Source organism: Oryx dammah, unplaced genomic scaffold (genome assembly GCF_014754425.2).
Source record: "Oryx dammah isolate SB20612 unplaced genomic scaffold, SCBI_Odam_1.1 HiC_scaffold_11056, whole genome shotgun sequence".
NCBI lineage: Eukaryota > Metazoa > Chordata > Mammalia > Artiodactyla > Bovidae > Oryx > Oryx dammah.
The window spans coordinates 958,104-971,085 of record NW_024080450.1 but is presented as its reverse complement, the minus strand read 5'-3'; the positions used below and the strand labels follow the sequence as shown (position 1 = coordinate 971,085).

Genomic DNA, 12,982 nt, shown 5'->3' with positions numbered 1-12,982 from the left:
TTGGCTTCCCCTTCTTTTAGTGCTCCTGTCACTGGCCCTTTGATCCTTATTTTCTGTTTCCCTGGCTGACTCAGTTTTCTATATGTCTTTTTCTCTCCCTATTCCTTTTTTCCTGGAGCTCACACTCTGTGTCTCTTCACAGTTTCGTCTCTCCAGGGATGTCTGCTAAGAGCCCCTTGGAAGAAGCTTAAACCATGATGAGGAGTTGCTCACAGGGAGTGCTGTGACCCCCATCCCAGGGGCAGAGTGCTAAGTGTATGTGTGACTGTGCAAGGAAGACTTCGATGTCTGTGTCTTTGTGCGTGTCTGGGTATGTGTAAATGTACATGTCTCAGTGTGTCGGTGTAACTGTGAGTGGCTGTATCTAAGATTGTGTGTCTGAGGGTAAGTGTGGGTCTTGTGAGTCTGGCACCAGGGACCAAAGGCATTTCCTGGTGCTGGGGCCTGAAGAGGAGAGGAGGGAGGTAGGGGGAGGTGAGAAATGGCTGGAACGTCCAGGGAGGAGGAAGCTGGACTCTTTGGCTTTTCTTTATATCCCTCAACATGGGGCCTCTCTTCCCCTTAAAACACAGCCGGCTGTACCCTAAGGAAATATTTGCTGGGAAGTTAATATGAAAAGAGTGGAAGCACAAGTGTGTGTCTGCTTTTTCATTTGACTGTGTCCACGTGTGTTCAGGGGAGTGTCTTTGTTGATGGTGCCTAGGGAATCCCCCCTTGAGTGAGCCTGTGTTTGGCTGTGTGAGAACACAGGGAACCTCGCACTGACAGGGACAGAGCAGCCCTCCTTCCTTTCTCTCTGGCTGTGCCTGGCTGTGCCTGTGGCTTCCTTTCCAGACTTGGGGGAGGCCTCTTCCCTTCCCAGGGCCTTGGGTGAGAGGGGGTGGGAGGGGAGGCGGGAGGAGGGGGAGGGGGCCTGGCTAGGGGCCTGCGGAGCTGCGGGGGCGCAGAGGGGCGGGGGCAGGGAAGGGGAAGGAGGGGACGATTCTGGGGTCGCAGAACTGAGTGGAGCTGAGACGGTACTGTAGCTGGTGGGAGGAAGTCCTGGAGGCCATGGACGGTCAGCCACTGGGATCAACGAGGTAGGGCAGGGCTGAGCTGGGTAAATGTGGCTGGGGGGCTGGGGTGAGCCACTGGACACACTCAGACAGACACAGAGACACATAGAGGTCCCTGCTCAGTTCTGTGGGTGGGGGTGATTTGGGCTCTCCCTCTTCTAGAGCCCTTGCCTGGGGCCCTCTCCCCGTCTGCCCCTTCTCCTGCCCCAGTTCCCACCTCCCCACTGCCTTCCTCCTCCTGTTTTCTCCCAGCCTGAATCCCTCTCTTGTAGCACCCCAATCCCCGACACATACACAGTTGGTTATGTTTTCAGCCTTTGTGAGATCCTGCTGCCCTAGCCCAGCCCCCACTGCCTCCCAGTCCTGATCTCTTGCATCTCTGGTCCCGTGGCCCCCACCCAGCCTCCTGTTCCCCCCGGGCTCCTAGCTTCTCTCAGCCTCCTCTCCCCTCCCGCCACCCTGTCTCCATCTGCTGGCTCCTCGCCCACCCCAGCCTCTGGCAGCAGCCCGGGCATCTGGATCTGCTTAACTCTGCAGCCTCAGCCTGCACCCTAGCCCTGTCCAGCCTCCCAGGCTCAAGACCAACAAGATTCCAGAGTCAGGCTCAGAGGAGCGGCCCAAATAGCCAGAGCAAGGGGCCAGGCTTGGCAGCAAGGGCAGGGCTAGGCCTCATGGCAGGGGAGCAGGGTGGGCTCAGACCCACCCTTGACAATCCCCGCCCCAGGGTGACAAGGGTGGCCACAGGTCAGTCAGAGGCAGCGGCTGTCCCTGGGCCAGGTGGGGATGGACATGAAATTCCCAACAGCTGGATTGGAGGAGTTAATGGGAGTGATGGAGGCTGAGCCAGCACTTGGTGCCAGGGGTGGGCGCCAAGGGTGGTGCGGGGGGAAGGGGGGTGGCGGTGCTGGCAGAGGCTGTTGCCTCGGGCTTTTGTTCTGGGCCCTAAGCCCATGGCTGAGAAGGAGGGTATGATGGTGTGTGATGGGGTGTGTGTGTGTGTGTGTGTGTGTACTCACACACAGCACTAGGTGTATGGTGGAAAGGGGACCTTACATCAGATCCTCCAGTGATGTCTGATAGCCTTACCCCACATGGATCCTCTTTTCCTCCTAGAAAGCCCCAGTTTGGAAGAGGAGGAGGCAGGCTTTAGCCTCCCGTCTTGGGCATGGGGTATCGCTGACCTTGCCTTTCTCCTCGCAGATGAGCAGCAGCTGCTCAGGGCTGAGCAGGGTCCTGGTGGCCGTGGCTGCAGCCCTGGTGTCTGCCTCCTCTCCCTGCCCCCAGGCCTGGGGCCCCCCAGGTGAGAAGAATCCTGCTCTATGACCCCCAACTCTGATTTGTGATGCCACCAGCACTGTGGCCCCTTCTCAGGCCTGCCCTGTGACCCTCCCAACCGCTGACATCCAACCTGGCAACATTCCCTCTCCACCCTGCCCTTTGAGCTCTGTCTCCAGATTATAACATGATGCACTCGGGTCTTAAAAGTCCACCCCTTATCCTGTCACTCTCACAAAGTGTGGGGTAGGATGGGAGAGAGGGAAAGGAAGAGCCTCTGCTCAGAAGTGCCTTCCACAGGGGTCCAGTATGGGCAGCCTGGCAGGGCCCTGACGCTGTGTTGCCCTGGAGTGACTGCTGGGTAAGTGCTCCGCTGGCCTGTTGGGTTGATGGAACCCTCTCATGATGCTTTCTTGACCTTGCCCAGTCCTCAGACCCCTCCCATCCTTGCCCCTTGTATCTATAACCTTCACCTCTCTGTCCTAACCCTCAAACCATCCTTATTCAACTGAACCTTCAACCTACATGTACTGAGTGCCTGCTAATTGCCTGGTCTCTTCTAGCTAGACCTGGGATATAGCAGTGCACAAGCCAGGCAAGATGCCAGGTAGTAATGCCTGCAGGGCAGGAAATCAAAAGGGAGTGATGTGGAAGAGGAGAACTGAATGATCGCTTTTTATTGGTCATCAGGGAAGGCCTCTCTGAGGAGGTGATATATATATATTTTATTTGGTTGCACTGGGTCTTAGTTGTGGCATGTGGGATCTAATTCCCCGACAAGGGATCAAACTTGGGGGAATGTGGAGTCTTAGACACTGGACCATTAGGGGAATCCATGAGAAGGTGATACTGATGCTGATTTCTGAAAGTAAAGTGGAAGTGAAGTCGCTCAGTCATGTCCGACTCTTTGCGACCCCATAGACTGTAGCCTACCAGGCTCCTCTGTCCATGGGATTTTCCAGGCAATAGTACTGGAGCGGATTGCCATTTTACCTTCTCCAGGCGATCTTCCCAACCCAGGGCTCGAACCCGGGTCTCCTGCATTGTAGACAGACGCTTTACCATCTGAGCCACCAGGGAAGTCAAGGTTATGGTATAAGCAGCATTCCTGACAGAGAGAACAGCTAGTGCAAAGCCCTGAAGTGGGAGTGAGTTCCATACTTTAAAAAAAAAATCACAGTTTTAAACTTTTAAACTTCATTTATTTTTGGCCATGCTCTGGCTTGCAGAATCCTAGTTTCCCGACCAGGGATCGAACCTGGGCCCTCAGCAGTGGAAGCACAGAGTCCTAACCACTGGACCACTAGGGAATTCCTGAGCTCCATAGTCTTGAACTGAAAGAAGCATAACCTAACTGAAGTCCAGTGGTGGAAGGGGAGAGAGCGAGGTGATGAAGAAAAGTAAGGTGAGGGCTAGATCACCAGGGGCTTTGTAAGCCAGCAAATGGAGTTTGAATTTTACCACAAGCACACCAAGAAGCCAGGGGAGAGCTATGGCGTGGTCTGACTCATACTTTGACTCTTCCTTCCATCTATCATCATCTCGTCTCACCCTCAGGACCCCGGTGTCCTGGTTTCGGGACGGGGAGACAAGGCTGCTCCAGGGACCTGCCTCTGGGCTAGGGCCGGAACTGGTCCTGGCCCGGGCAGAAAGCACTGACGAGGGCACCTATACCTGCCGGACCCTGGACGGTGCGCTTGGGGGCATGGTGACCCTGCGGCTAGGCTGTGAGTTGGGGAGGAGTGTTCTGGGGGGGCGATGAGAAGTGGGGCTCCTGAGGGACTGCAGGCCCAGAGGAAGCCCTCTGGGATGGGGAGGGCCTGGGGGCTTCTCACTCTGCAGCTGCGCCCTCTGCCTCTAGACCCCCCGGCCCGCCCTGTTGTTTCCTGCCGGGCTGCTGACTATGAGAACTTCTCCTGCACTTGGAGTCCCAGCCAGGTTAGCGGTTTACCCACCCGCTACCTCACCTCCTACAGGTGTGTCCAGCACCGGCTGTGTATGCCTATATGTTTGGGTGTATAGCAAAACGTGGGTGTGGGAGTAGGTGGGGAGGTACTGAAGGAGGCCTGAGAGAGAGGGAGGACTCTCCTTTCCTTCCTGACCTCAGATGACCTCTTCCCTGCCAGGAAGAAGACTGTGGCGGGAGCTGATGGCCAAAGGTAGGACGTGAGGGGGACGCTGGGGGCTCCAGCTGGATCCCACAGCGAGCATTTCCAGAGTTCAAGACCACATCCTTCCTCCTAGGATGAGTCCATCCACGGGGCCCTGGCCATGCTTACAGGACCCCCCTGGGGCGGCCCGCTGCATAGTCCACGGGGCAGAGTTCTGGAGCCAGTATCGGGTCAATGTGACTGAGGTGAACCCCCTGGGGGCCAGCACCCGCCTGCTGGATGTGAGCTTGCAGAGCATCTGTGAGTACCCAGTCCTAGAGGTCTCCCCAGATCCCTACCGCAGAGACCCCAGATTGGACCCCAGAGTATAGATACCCTCGTAATTCATAACCCTCCTCCCGCTGAGCTCCCACACAGTTCCCTCCCAACACAGGTCCATTTCAGCACACAGATGGCCCCCAGGGAGACTTCAGCAGAATCCAAAGAGATCAGAACCCTAGGAGGCAGGGTTACTTCAGCTTCTAGAGGTTACTGCCACCTTCCCCCTTCCCTGGCTGCCTGACCCCAGTGCTGCCTCTCTGCTTCCAGGCCCGGTGCTGAAGGCAGCTCCATCTCGCATCCTCCCTGCCCAGTGGAAAGCCCTCTCTGGCTTCCTCTTGACCTGTGTGTAGGAGGGGATCACGAAGGCTCTGGCTGGAATTTAGGCCAACTCATCTTCCTTGGAGGGAAAACAGATCACTCTTTAACTCACTCAACAAACATTTCAAAAATCCATCCTCAGATAACAGGGATGACAGATCCTGAGCCTAAGGGATGATCAAGCCTAAGATTTCCCCAAGTTCCTTGGCAGTGCCTCCCCTCTGGGACTTTTAGGCACACACCCGCCTTCCCTCAGGAGGCGATGGGGGAAGGATGAGCACCTCTCTTGTGCCCTGACTTTGTGTCCCCCCTCCCCCTTCACCTGCCCTCAGTGCGCCCTGACCCGCCCCAGGGGCTGCGGGTAGAGTCGGTGCCTGGCTATCCTCGCCGCCTGCGTGCTACCTGGTTGTACCCTGCCTCCTGGCCCCGCCAGCCCCACTTCCTGCTCAAGTTCCGGCTGCAATACCGTCCAGCACAGCATCCAGCCTGGTCTACGGTGAGGCCTTGGAGTGCACCCTGGCCTGGGGCTGTGGGTCCTGTCTCTAGTTTCCTGTTGCTGGTGTTCTGCATGATCAGATCTGGGAGGTCACTGATGCCCCGTGGGCTCCCCACCTACAGAGCACTCTCCCTAGGCCAGGCCTTGTCACGGGAACTGCGCCTCCTCCCTCCGCCCTCCAGGGCTATAACTGATGTCAGCCCATCTGTGGGTAGATAGCAGTGACTTTTTAAAAATAACTTTTCTAGGAAAGGGAGGGCCTTTCACCCAGAGGCACAGACACTGATATACTCATGTGTGAATAAAGGTGAATTCCCACCTCTGGAGGTGGCAGAGATTGGCTAGCATCAGGCCCGGAGAGCAGCTGCCTCAGATAATAACCAATATTTACTGTCTGTCAAGCACCTTGCTTCACATTTACTATCTCCTTTAGGTGTAGACCAGGACTTCCCTGGTGGCTCAGATGGTAAAGCTTCTGCCTGCAATGCAGGAGACCGGGGTTCAATCCCTGGGTCGGGAAGATTCCCTGGAGAAGGAAATGGCAACCCACTCCAGTACTCTTGCCTAGAAAATCCCATGGACGGAGGAGCCTGGTGCAGGCTACTGTCCATGGGGTCACAAAGAGTTGGACACGACTGAGTGACTTCACCTCTATTTTACAAATGGAGAAACTGAGGCACAGAGAGAGGCCCAAGGTGACTCAGTAAGTGGTACAGCAAAGATCTGAATCCAGGCAGTCAGTCTGAAATCATAGCCTATCTGCGGAGCCACTATGCCCTTTTGTCTTGTGAATGCTAGCTGTAGACCTAACACCACCAGCCACCCTATATGAGGCTCAGAAGGCTGCATCAGACTGACAGGGACTGGACTGGGAGGAAAGGGTGCTTTTTGCACACTGGGGCTGGAGGGGTGTGGGAGGGCAGGAAGGCTGAGTGCTTATAACTGGATAACCTGCCAGGGAACTATCTGCACTCCCAGGTGGAGCCAGCTGGATTGGAGGAGGTGATCACCGATGCCGTGGCTGGGCTGCCCCACGTAGTGCGGGTCAGTGCCCGGGACTTTCTGGACGCTGGCACCTGGAGCTCCTGGAGCCCCGAGGCCTGGGGGACTCCAAGCACCGGTGAGAGAGCCTAAGGAAAGGGCAGAGGCCAAGCCTATCTATCTGCAGTGATTAGCTGGCCACATTGCACTTGCGGCCCCAGGCTTCAGCTGTGCTGCCTGCAGCCCTACCCTAACTTAAGCCCCGCCCTAGCTTTGACCCTGTCTCTCAGCTTCCCTGGTGGCTCAGAGGTTAAAGCCTATGCCTGCAATGCAGGGAGACCTGGGTTCGATCCCTGGGTCGGGAAGATCCCCTGGAGAAGGAAATGGCAACCCACTCCAGTATTCTTGCCTGGAGAATCCCATGGGTGGAGGAGCCTGGTGGGCTACAGTCCACAGGGTCACAAAGAGTCGGACGCGACTGAGTGACTTCACTTTCACTTTCACTCAGCCTTTACCCCTGCTTACTTACTGAAAGCTGGCTCTGCCCCTTCGAGCTCTGCCTCCTAGGCACCGCAGGGTCCAACCCTGGCCCTGGCCTCCCTGGCACCTGGCAGGCTCAGGCCTCTGTCCCCACCCATCGTGGACAGTTCTCAGGTCTCATCTCCCTCCAGAGCCCCTACCGAAGGAGATATCAGTCGGGGACCAGCAACATACACAGACAGAGGAAGAACCTCAGGCAGACAGCCCTGCTCCCCCAAGGCCGTCCCTTCTACCCGACCCACAGCCACTTGGTGAGCTTGAGCAGATGGGCAAAAGGTGGGAGAGAATGACAAAGCCCCAGGGAAAAGGGGACACCGAGTCTGGTCAGGCAGGCTTGCTCTTGCGGCTGACATCTGACCCTCTGCCTCAGACCACAGAGACCCCCTGGAACAGGTGGCCGTGCTGGCATCTTTGGGAATCTTCTCTTTCCTGGGACTGGTGGCTGGGGCCCTGGCACTGGGGCTCTGGTAAGTGACTGGCCCCTTAGCCTCTGATCCCACACAGATGCTCTGATACCCACAGACCACACCCATTCCTACTCCTCATGACCCCAATCCCAGCATATCTGATTCTGGAACCATTCCTCCTCCCTCTTCCACTCCCAATTTCATGATTCTACTCTTTCCTCTCTTAACCCTTCACTAATAAAACCTTTTTGGAAGAGTCTGAGATGCCCCACATTGTTAGGGAGACAACTTCTTTTTTGTGCTGTAGGCTAAGGTTGAGGCCAGTTGAGAAGGATGGACCCCAAAAATCTGGGCTCTTGGCCCCAATGATTTCAGTGGACAAGCTTCCAGGTGAGTGTGACATCTGGGAGGTTTGGACTTGGGAACTGTGTGACCTCATTTTGACTGTATGGATTAAGAGCCACATGCCTTAATCCTCATAACGGTTTTGGGAATCAAAGGTGGCTCTCCTCATTCTTATGACTTCTGGACTCAGAGATGGGCCTTTCATTCTTGAGTCCCTGGGCTTAGAGTTGGGTCTCTTCTGTCTCTTGTAGGATGCTGGGGCTCCTAGATGGGACTCCTTCATTTTCAGGGTATTATGCTCAGAGCTGGATGTCCATCTTTATTCTTGGGGTATCTGGATCCCCTCCCCTATTCTTGATGTGCCTGGGCCCAGAGCTAGATCCACTTCCTCATCCCCAGGGTGTTGGGGCTTACACAAAAGTGGCTGCCCTATTCATTCTTGGAGTGTTGGGCTCATAACTGGGTCCCCTCCCTCATTCTCAGGGAATCTGGGACAAGATCTAGGCCTACCATCTCCCTTGATTTTCCTCTTTCTTGTAGGAGTCCCAAACCTGTAGAGGACCTTGGAGGCCTTCAGCTGATTCCATCCAATGCTGGTGTGGATGGATGGACAGATGGAACCCAGGCAGGACAGCAGATCCCCATGGAGGCGGGTTCTCAGCTGGAAGTTCTGTTTGGAGCCCATTTCTATGAGACTCTGTGTTCCCAACTTGCCTTTTGAAAGCTTCCTGGACCTCTGACTTCATCCCAGAGCTGGAGGTCTACCTGAAGTATGTGTGTAGATGTGTATGGCTGTGTGTGTCCAAGTGTATGTGAGGCAGGGGACATGTGTTCTCTGCATGTATGTATATAGGTACCTGGGGAGTGTGTGTGGGTCTTATGCTCTTGGCTTTGCCCCTGGAGGGAGTTGTGAGGGTGTGAATAAAGAGAATGAGGAGGTTCTGTCTATTGACATGTCTCACAGCTCCAGATTCAGGACTCACAGGAGAGTGCATCAAACTTGGAGACCACAGTCAGAGACTAGTGTGCATCGCTGCTTTATTACTTTGGCTACTGGGGGCCCCAGCCCATTTTCCCCATGAGCTTCAAACTCTGGTTGGGCTAAGTTCCCTGGAGCCTCTTCCCTTGGCGCTCAATCCACCGAATCAGGCTGCGGTTCTGGGGGTGGATGCAGACCTTGCGTTGAGACAGGTGAAGCCTGGGAAAGGAAAGGTTCAAAGCTACGGTCATAACTGGGGGGATGAGGGTGAGACCCAGGAGTTAGAGGCAAAGGCCAGATGAAAACCTGAGTTGGCATCAGAATTAGCAATCGGGATAGGGTTGAAATCAGCATCCGGGGTTGGGACTGAGGTCATAGTCAGGGACAAATCAGGGGCAGAGTCAAAGCTCACACGAAGGCTTGGAGGTGACAGTCTCCGTCAGCTTCCTGAAGTTCCACTCGGATTACCCTCCTCAGTAGCTTGTTTGGGAGTGGCTGTCGGTAGAGCTGAGTACAGCATGCAGTGCTGAGTGTCAGGGGGAATGCTAGGGGAAAAGGACCGTGTGTTCAGAGGGCTTCTGACCCCAAACTCCATCAGAAGGCTGGAGGCTGGGCTTCCTGGGCCCCTCTCCCTCCATCCCATTCACCCAAACCCGGGCCTTCTGGACCCCGACTCACTCACCTCCTCCGGGGTCTGGGCTCAGGAACAACAGGAGCAGCAGGAGGCTGCTGGGGGGTGAGGGCCCCTGCATGATGCTCAGCCTGGATACTTCCTTCCCTCTCCTCCTCCTTCCCTACCTTTTATCTGGGTGCCTTTTATACCTGGGGCGCCAGGTGAGTCAGCCGCAGGTGAAGATGTATTGCTCATCTTGTGACATTCCTGGGCTCTAATTACCACAGACCCCTCCTTGCCTAGGACTGCCGTTTTCCATGGGCTCCTAAGTCCTGGGCAGAGAAGCTGGGGAGATGGGTTATGCACGTGGGGGCTGATGGTACAGTAAGGGGGTCAGAGGATCCACAGTGGCATCCAATGAGGACATTCACACTCATACCTGTAGTTACACATTCACAGTCACACCTCAGTCACTGGATCAACCTCACATGGTCAGACAACCCCGGACAGAATCATATAGCCCCAGTTATACTCAAAGTTGCACTCCCACACAGTTTTTTTTTCACAAATCATCCCGTCACACAATCACACTAGCACACCCAAATTCTGATGGGGGCACTGTGGGTAGGGTGGGAGCACAGGGCAGGCTGGCATCAGCTTGCTTTCCTTTTCCCCTCCCTGTTTTCTGTCCTAGCCTGCTTGTCTTATCAGCAGACATTGATGGGAATGGGTCCCAAAAGCAGACCTTTTGGCTGAGTCGTCGTCTCACCTGGGCTAGTCACATTCAGAGTGAGAAGCTGGGAGAAGTCCCTTTTGGGTGGTAATGAGGTGCCTTGGGGATAACTTAGGTGGGGGTTGCTTTCCCAGGAAGATGAGACAGAGGAAGGATGAGGTAGATAAGAGCGTACATGCGGGAAGATCAAAGTTCTTTTGTGCCAGGTTGCTGCTGTCAAACAGATAAAAGACCCAAGAAATCTTACCTTCCTGTTTTTGCCAAGTCCTGTTCCAGAGATGCCAGCCTCCTACCAGCAGGGGCCTGGGGCTTCCAGTCCTTGACTTTTTGAGACATCAGATTCCAGAGCTCAATTATCTCTCCTTTATTCTATTCAAATTCCTGTTTCTATTGTTGGCCTGGAAGATGCCCCCCACCCACCCCACACCGCCACACACACACACAACCAACCCTTACACCCTCTGCATCCCGTACTCTTGCTGAAACCCCAAGCTCCCATCTCCTTCCTGTCCCTTCTCTTTTAATCCTGTATCCAGCCCTTACCTCCTCTTCCCCTTAATCCCTCCACCCCAATGCAAAGCTATGCCTCCTCTTCCTCCTCCTGTCCTTTCCAAGAAGCTGGGACCAGCAAAGGGTTGGGGCAAGCTGCTAAGTTTAGTGCCCTTGGCCCCTTGAAGAATTTCCCACTCTCGGTCTGGAGATTTCAACCCTCCTGTCCTGCTCTCTATGTGAAACGTAACCTGAGTCATAACTCAATAATCCAGCGCTTATCTGGTTGTTTCAAGGATGCCGTCTGCAACCTTGTGCTCTGTGACCAGCTACCTACTCTCTATGGGGCAGGCCTACTCTTGGGACAGGGACTCACACTTCCCTGGGCATCTTCCTGCTGCACCAATCAGAAGGGACCATCAGCTCCCAGGATAGGGACTCATTCCCTCCCAGGCTGAACGACTTGAGCTTCTCCTTATGCTCCTGTCCAGGTTAAGGCTCAGAGGTCCTTCCCTGGAGTCTGTTTTGTGGATATTCAGGAAGTCTGAGTATCCTGAGGATTCTGAGGTTTAGGTCCAGGGTTGGACAGGGTGCTCCACTTTGGTCAGGGTTCTTGATGCAGACATTGTGAGGAAATGCCTCAAGAGCCTGCGTCCATTCTTGAGGGTGGCCACAACTCAGAGGTCACTCATCTTGGAATTTCTAATACCAGAGGCCTTACAGTCTTTTACCCACCCTCCAGTCTGGACTTGTGCCCCAGAGCTTGGTGCAGCCACTAAGGCACCCTCATCTTGTCACAAATCTTCATCAGCTGGCTGTCTGTCACACACCGTGTAGTCTTTCCCAGACCAGTCAGTCCAGAGGGCTTGGAAGGAAGAAACCAAGTCTTCCAGATATGTACCCATCTCTCCCCTCTGGCTTCTCCAAAGACAGGGTCAGCTATAGCCTGCTATGGCAGGGTCGGCCCCAGGCTAAAAGCCAGCTCTGCCCCACTCAGAAACTGAGCTCTCTCTTTAGCTTAATTCTTGGTGCCCTCCCTGATGCTGGGGCGAGTCCCTAATTGAAAGCAGATCCCCTAGGAGTCCCTGACCCTTCATCGCTTTAGGAACTAGTGGATTTCAGGCCAACTAGATGACAAGACAGACAAGGAAGGTAGGGAGCAGGGGCCACTAGGTTCTCCTAGGGAGGTAACGTGGGGGACTGATGCCAAGAATCTTTGTACTTCATTTATTTATTTATTGGCTGTACCACACTGGCATGCAGGATCTTAGTTTCCCAACCTGGGATGGAACCTGTGCTCCCTATGGTAGGAGCACACAATCTTAACCACTGGACCATCAGGGAATTCCCTGATGTCAATTATCTTTAAACTTGGGATCAGACTGGAGGAGCCAGTAGCTGGGGTGTTAACTGTAGGAAAGACCTTCAACAGTTCTAAGTCATTCCCCTATGGCAGGCTGACAGTACAGCTTCTATGAATCTTTCCCTCCTCTCACAGCCTACTTCCTACAACTATGGACTTGAAAAATATTTTAGATCCTCTCCCAGGAGAAGATTCTTCAGACACTTGGCAAAGTCCTGTTTAGGAGGAAGGTGGCAGCAGAGAGCTGGGGTTGTGAGAATTTAGGGATGCGGGGATCAGGCTGGGAGGAGGACCAGGTCAGGATTATTCAGTTCCCTCCATACAGGACACTCAGAGTGATGAGTGTGTGTGTGGCGGGGTGAGGGATTAGGTGGTGGAAGGCAGTCATTGATAGTAAGCGGAGGTTGATTCTGATGAAGGACCCTTAGGAGTAATGGGAGCCTGTACACGGAGGGGCACTCTCAGGGAGAGAGGCCCTGTCAGTAAGGAAACAGCCGGCGTGGAGAGCAGCTCCCAGCCCGAATGGCGGCAGCGGCGGCAGAGTCAGGAGGGCAGCACGGTGGCTCGGGTTTAAATCTTTAATGCACCGGCTGGCTGAGCAGTGGCGGCAGGGGTGCGGCGGGGGAGGCTGCGGCCAGAGCGCTGGGGAGCAGTGCCCAGGCCGCTTGACAGACAGCTCATCAGGCCCCGCAGAGGCTCCAGCTTCTGCTCCCGAGGGTGCGCCGAGCTGTGGGGCGACCCGATACTGGCATGAGATGGGGCGGGGGCTCCCAGCTGCCCCCCGATCGGTTCTCCCGGACTGAGCTTCGCCCATTCCCCGGGCAGGTCCGCGGTATCGCAGCCCCCTCACCTCCGCTCCCTTCGCCACATGCGCAGCCAGGGAAAAAAGTAGAAGCAGCCCCAGTAGATCCTGCAAAGAGAAGGTAGAGCCGGGCGGGGCGGAGCGGGGCTGACCC

General features: G+C 55.2%; 2 protein-coding genes across 5 annotated transcripts in view; one reads left to right on the top strand and one right to left on the bottom strand.

Annotated features, from left to right (window-relative positions):
* LOC120860309 (interleukin-11 receptor subunit alpha) overlaps window positions 1–8,801 on the top strand; it is a 9,649-nt gene extending 848 nt beyond the window's left edge. For 2 of the 4 annotated variants that reach the window (XM_040236098.1, XM_040236097.1), the window contains exons 2-14: window positions 143–255; window positions 2,256–2,355; window positions 2,631–2,691; window positions 3,888–4,057; window positions 4,192–4,306; window positions 4,457–4,489; window positions 4,575–4,741; window positions 5,413–5,576; window positions 6,555–6,696; window positions 7,229–7,348; window positions 7,468–7,564; window positions 7,812–7,894; window positions 8,390–8,801. In XM_040236098.1, the coding sequence (XP_040092032.1) occupies window positions 2,256–2,355; window positions 2,631–2,691; window positions 3,888–4,057; window positions 4,192–4,306; window positions 4,457–4,489; window positions 4,575–4,741; window positions 5,413–5,576; window positions 6,555–6,696; window positions 7,229–7,348; window positions 7,468–7,564; window positions 7,812–7,894; window positions 8,390–8,406 (1,269 nt within the window). In that variant the 5' untranslated portion in view covers window positions 143–255 and the 3' untranslated portion in view covers window positions 8,407–8,801. Of the gene's footprint in view, window positions 1–19; window positions 1,080–2,255; window positions 2,356–2,630; window positions 2,692–3,887; window positions 4,058–4,191; window positions 4,307–4,456; window positions 4,490–4,574; window positions 4,742–5,412; window positions 5,577–6,554; window positions 6,697–7,228; window positions 7,349–7,467; window positions 7,565–7,811; window positions 7,895–8,389 lie in introns of those variants that run through there. The other 2 variants (XM_040236096.1, XM_040236095.1) reach the window with 2 other exon arrangements.
* Window positions 8,802–8,873: 72 nt separating this feature from the next.
* Window positions 8,874–12,657, bottom strand: LOC120860325 (C-C motif chemokine 27-like). The gene is made up of 3 exons (XM_040236122.1): window positions 9,511–12,657; window positions 9,241–9,373; window positions 8,874–9,047 (listed from the first exon to the last, which is right to left on the bottom strand). Exons 1-3 carry the CDS (start codon window positions 9,578–9,580, stop codon window positions 8,951–8,953), a joined length of 300 nt encoding a protein of 99 aa, XP_040092056.1. The 5' UTR covers window positions 9,581–12,657; the 3' UTR covers window positions 8,874–8,950.
* Window positions 12,658–12,982: the final 325 nt, after the last annotated feature.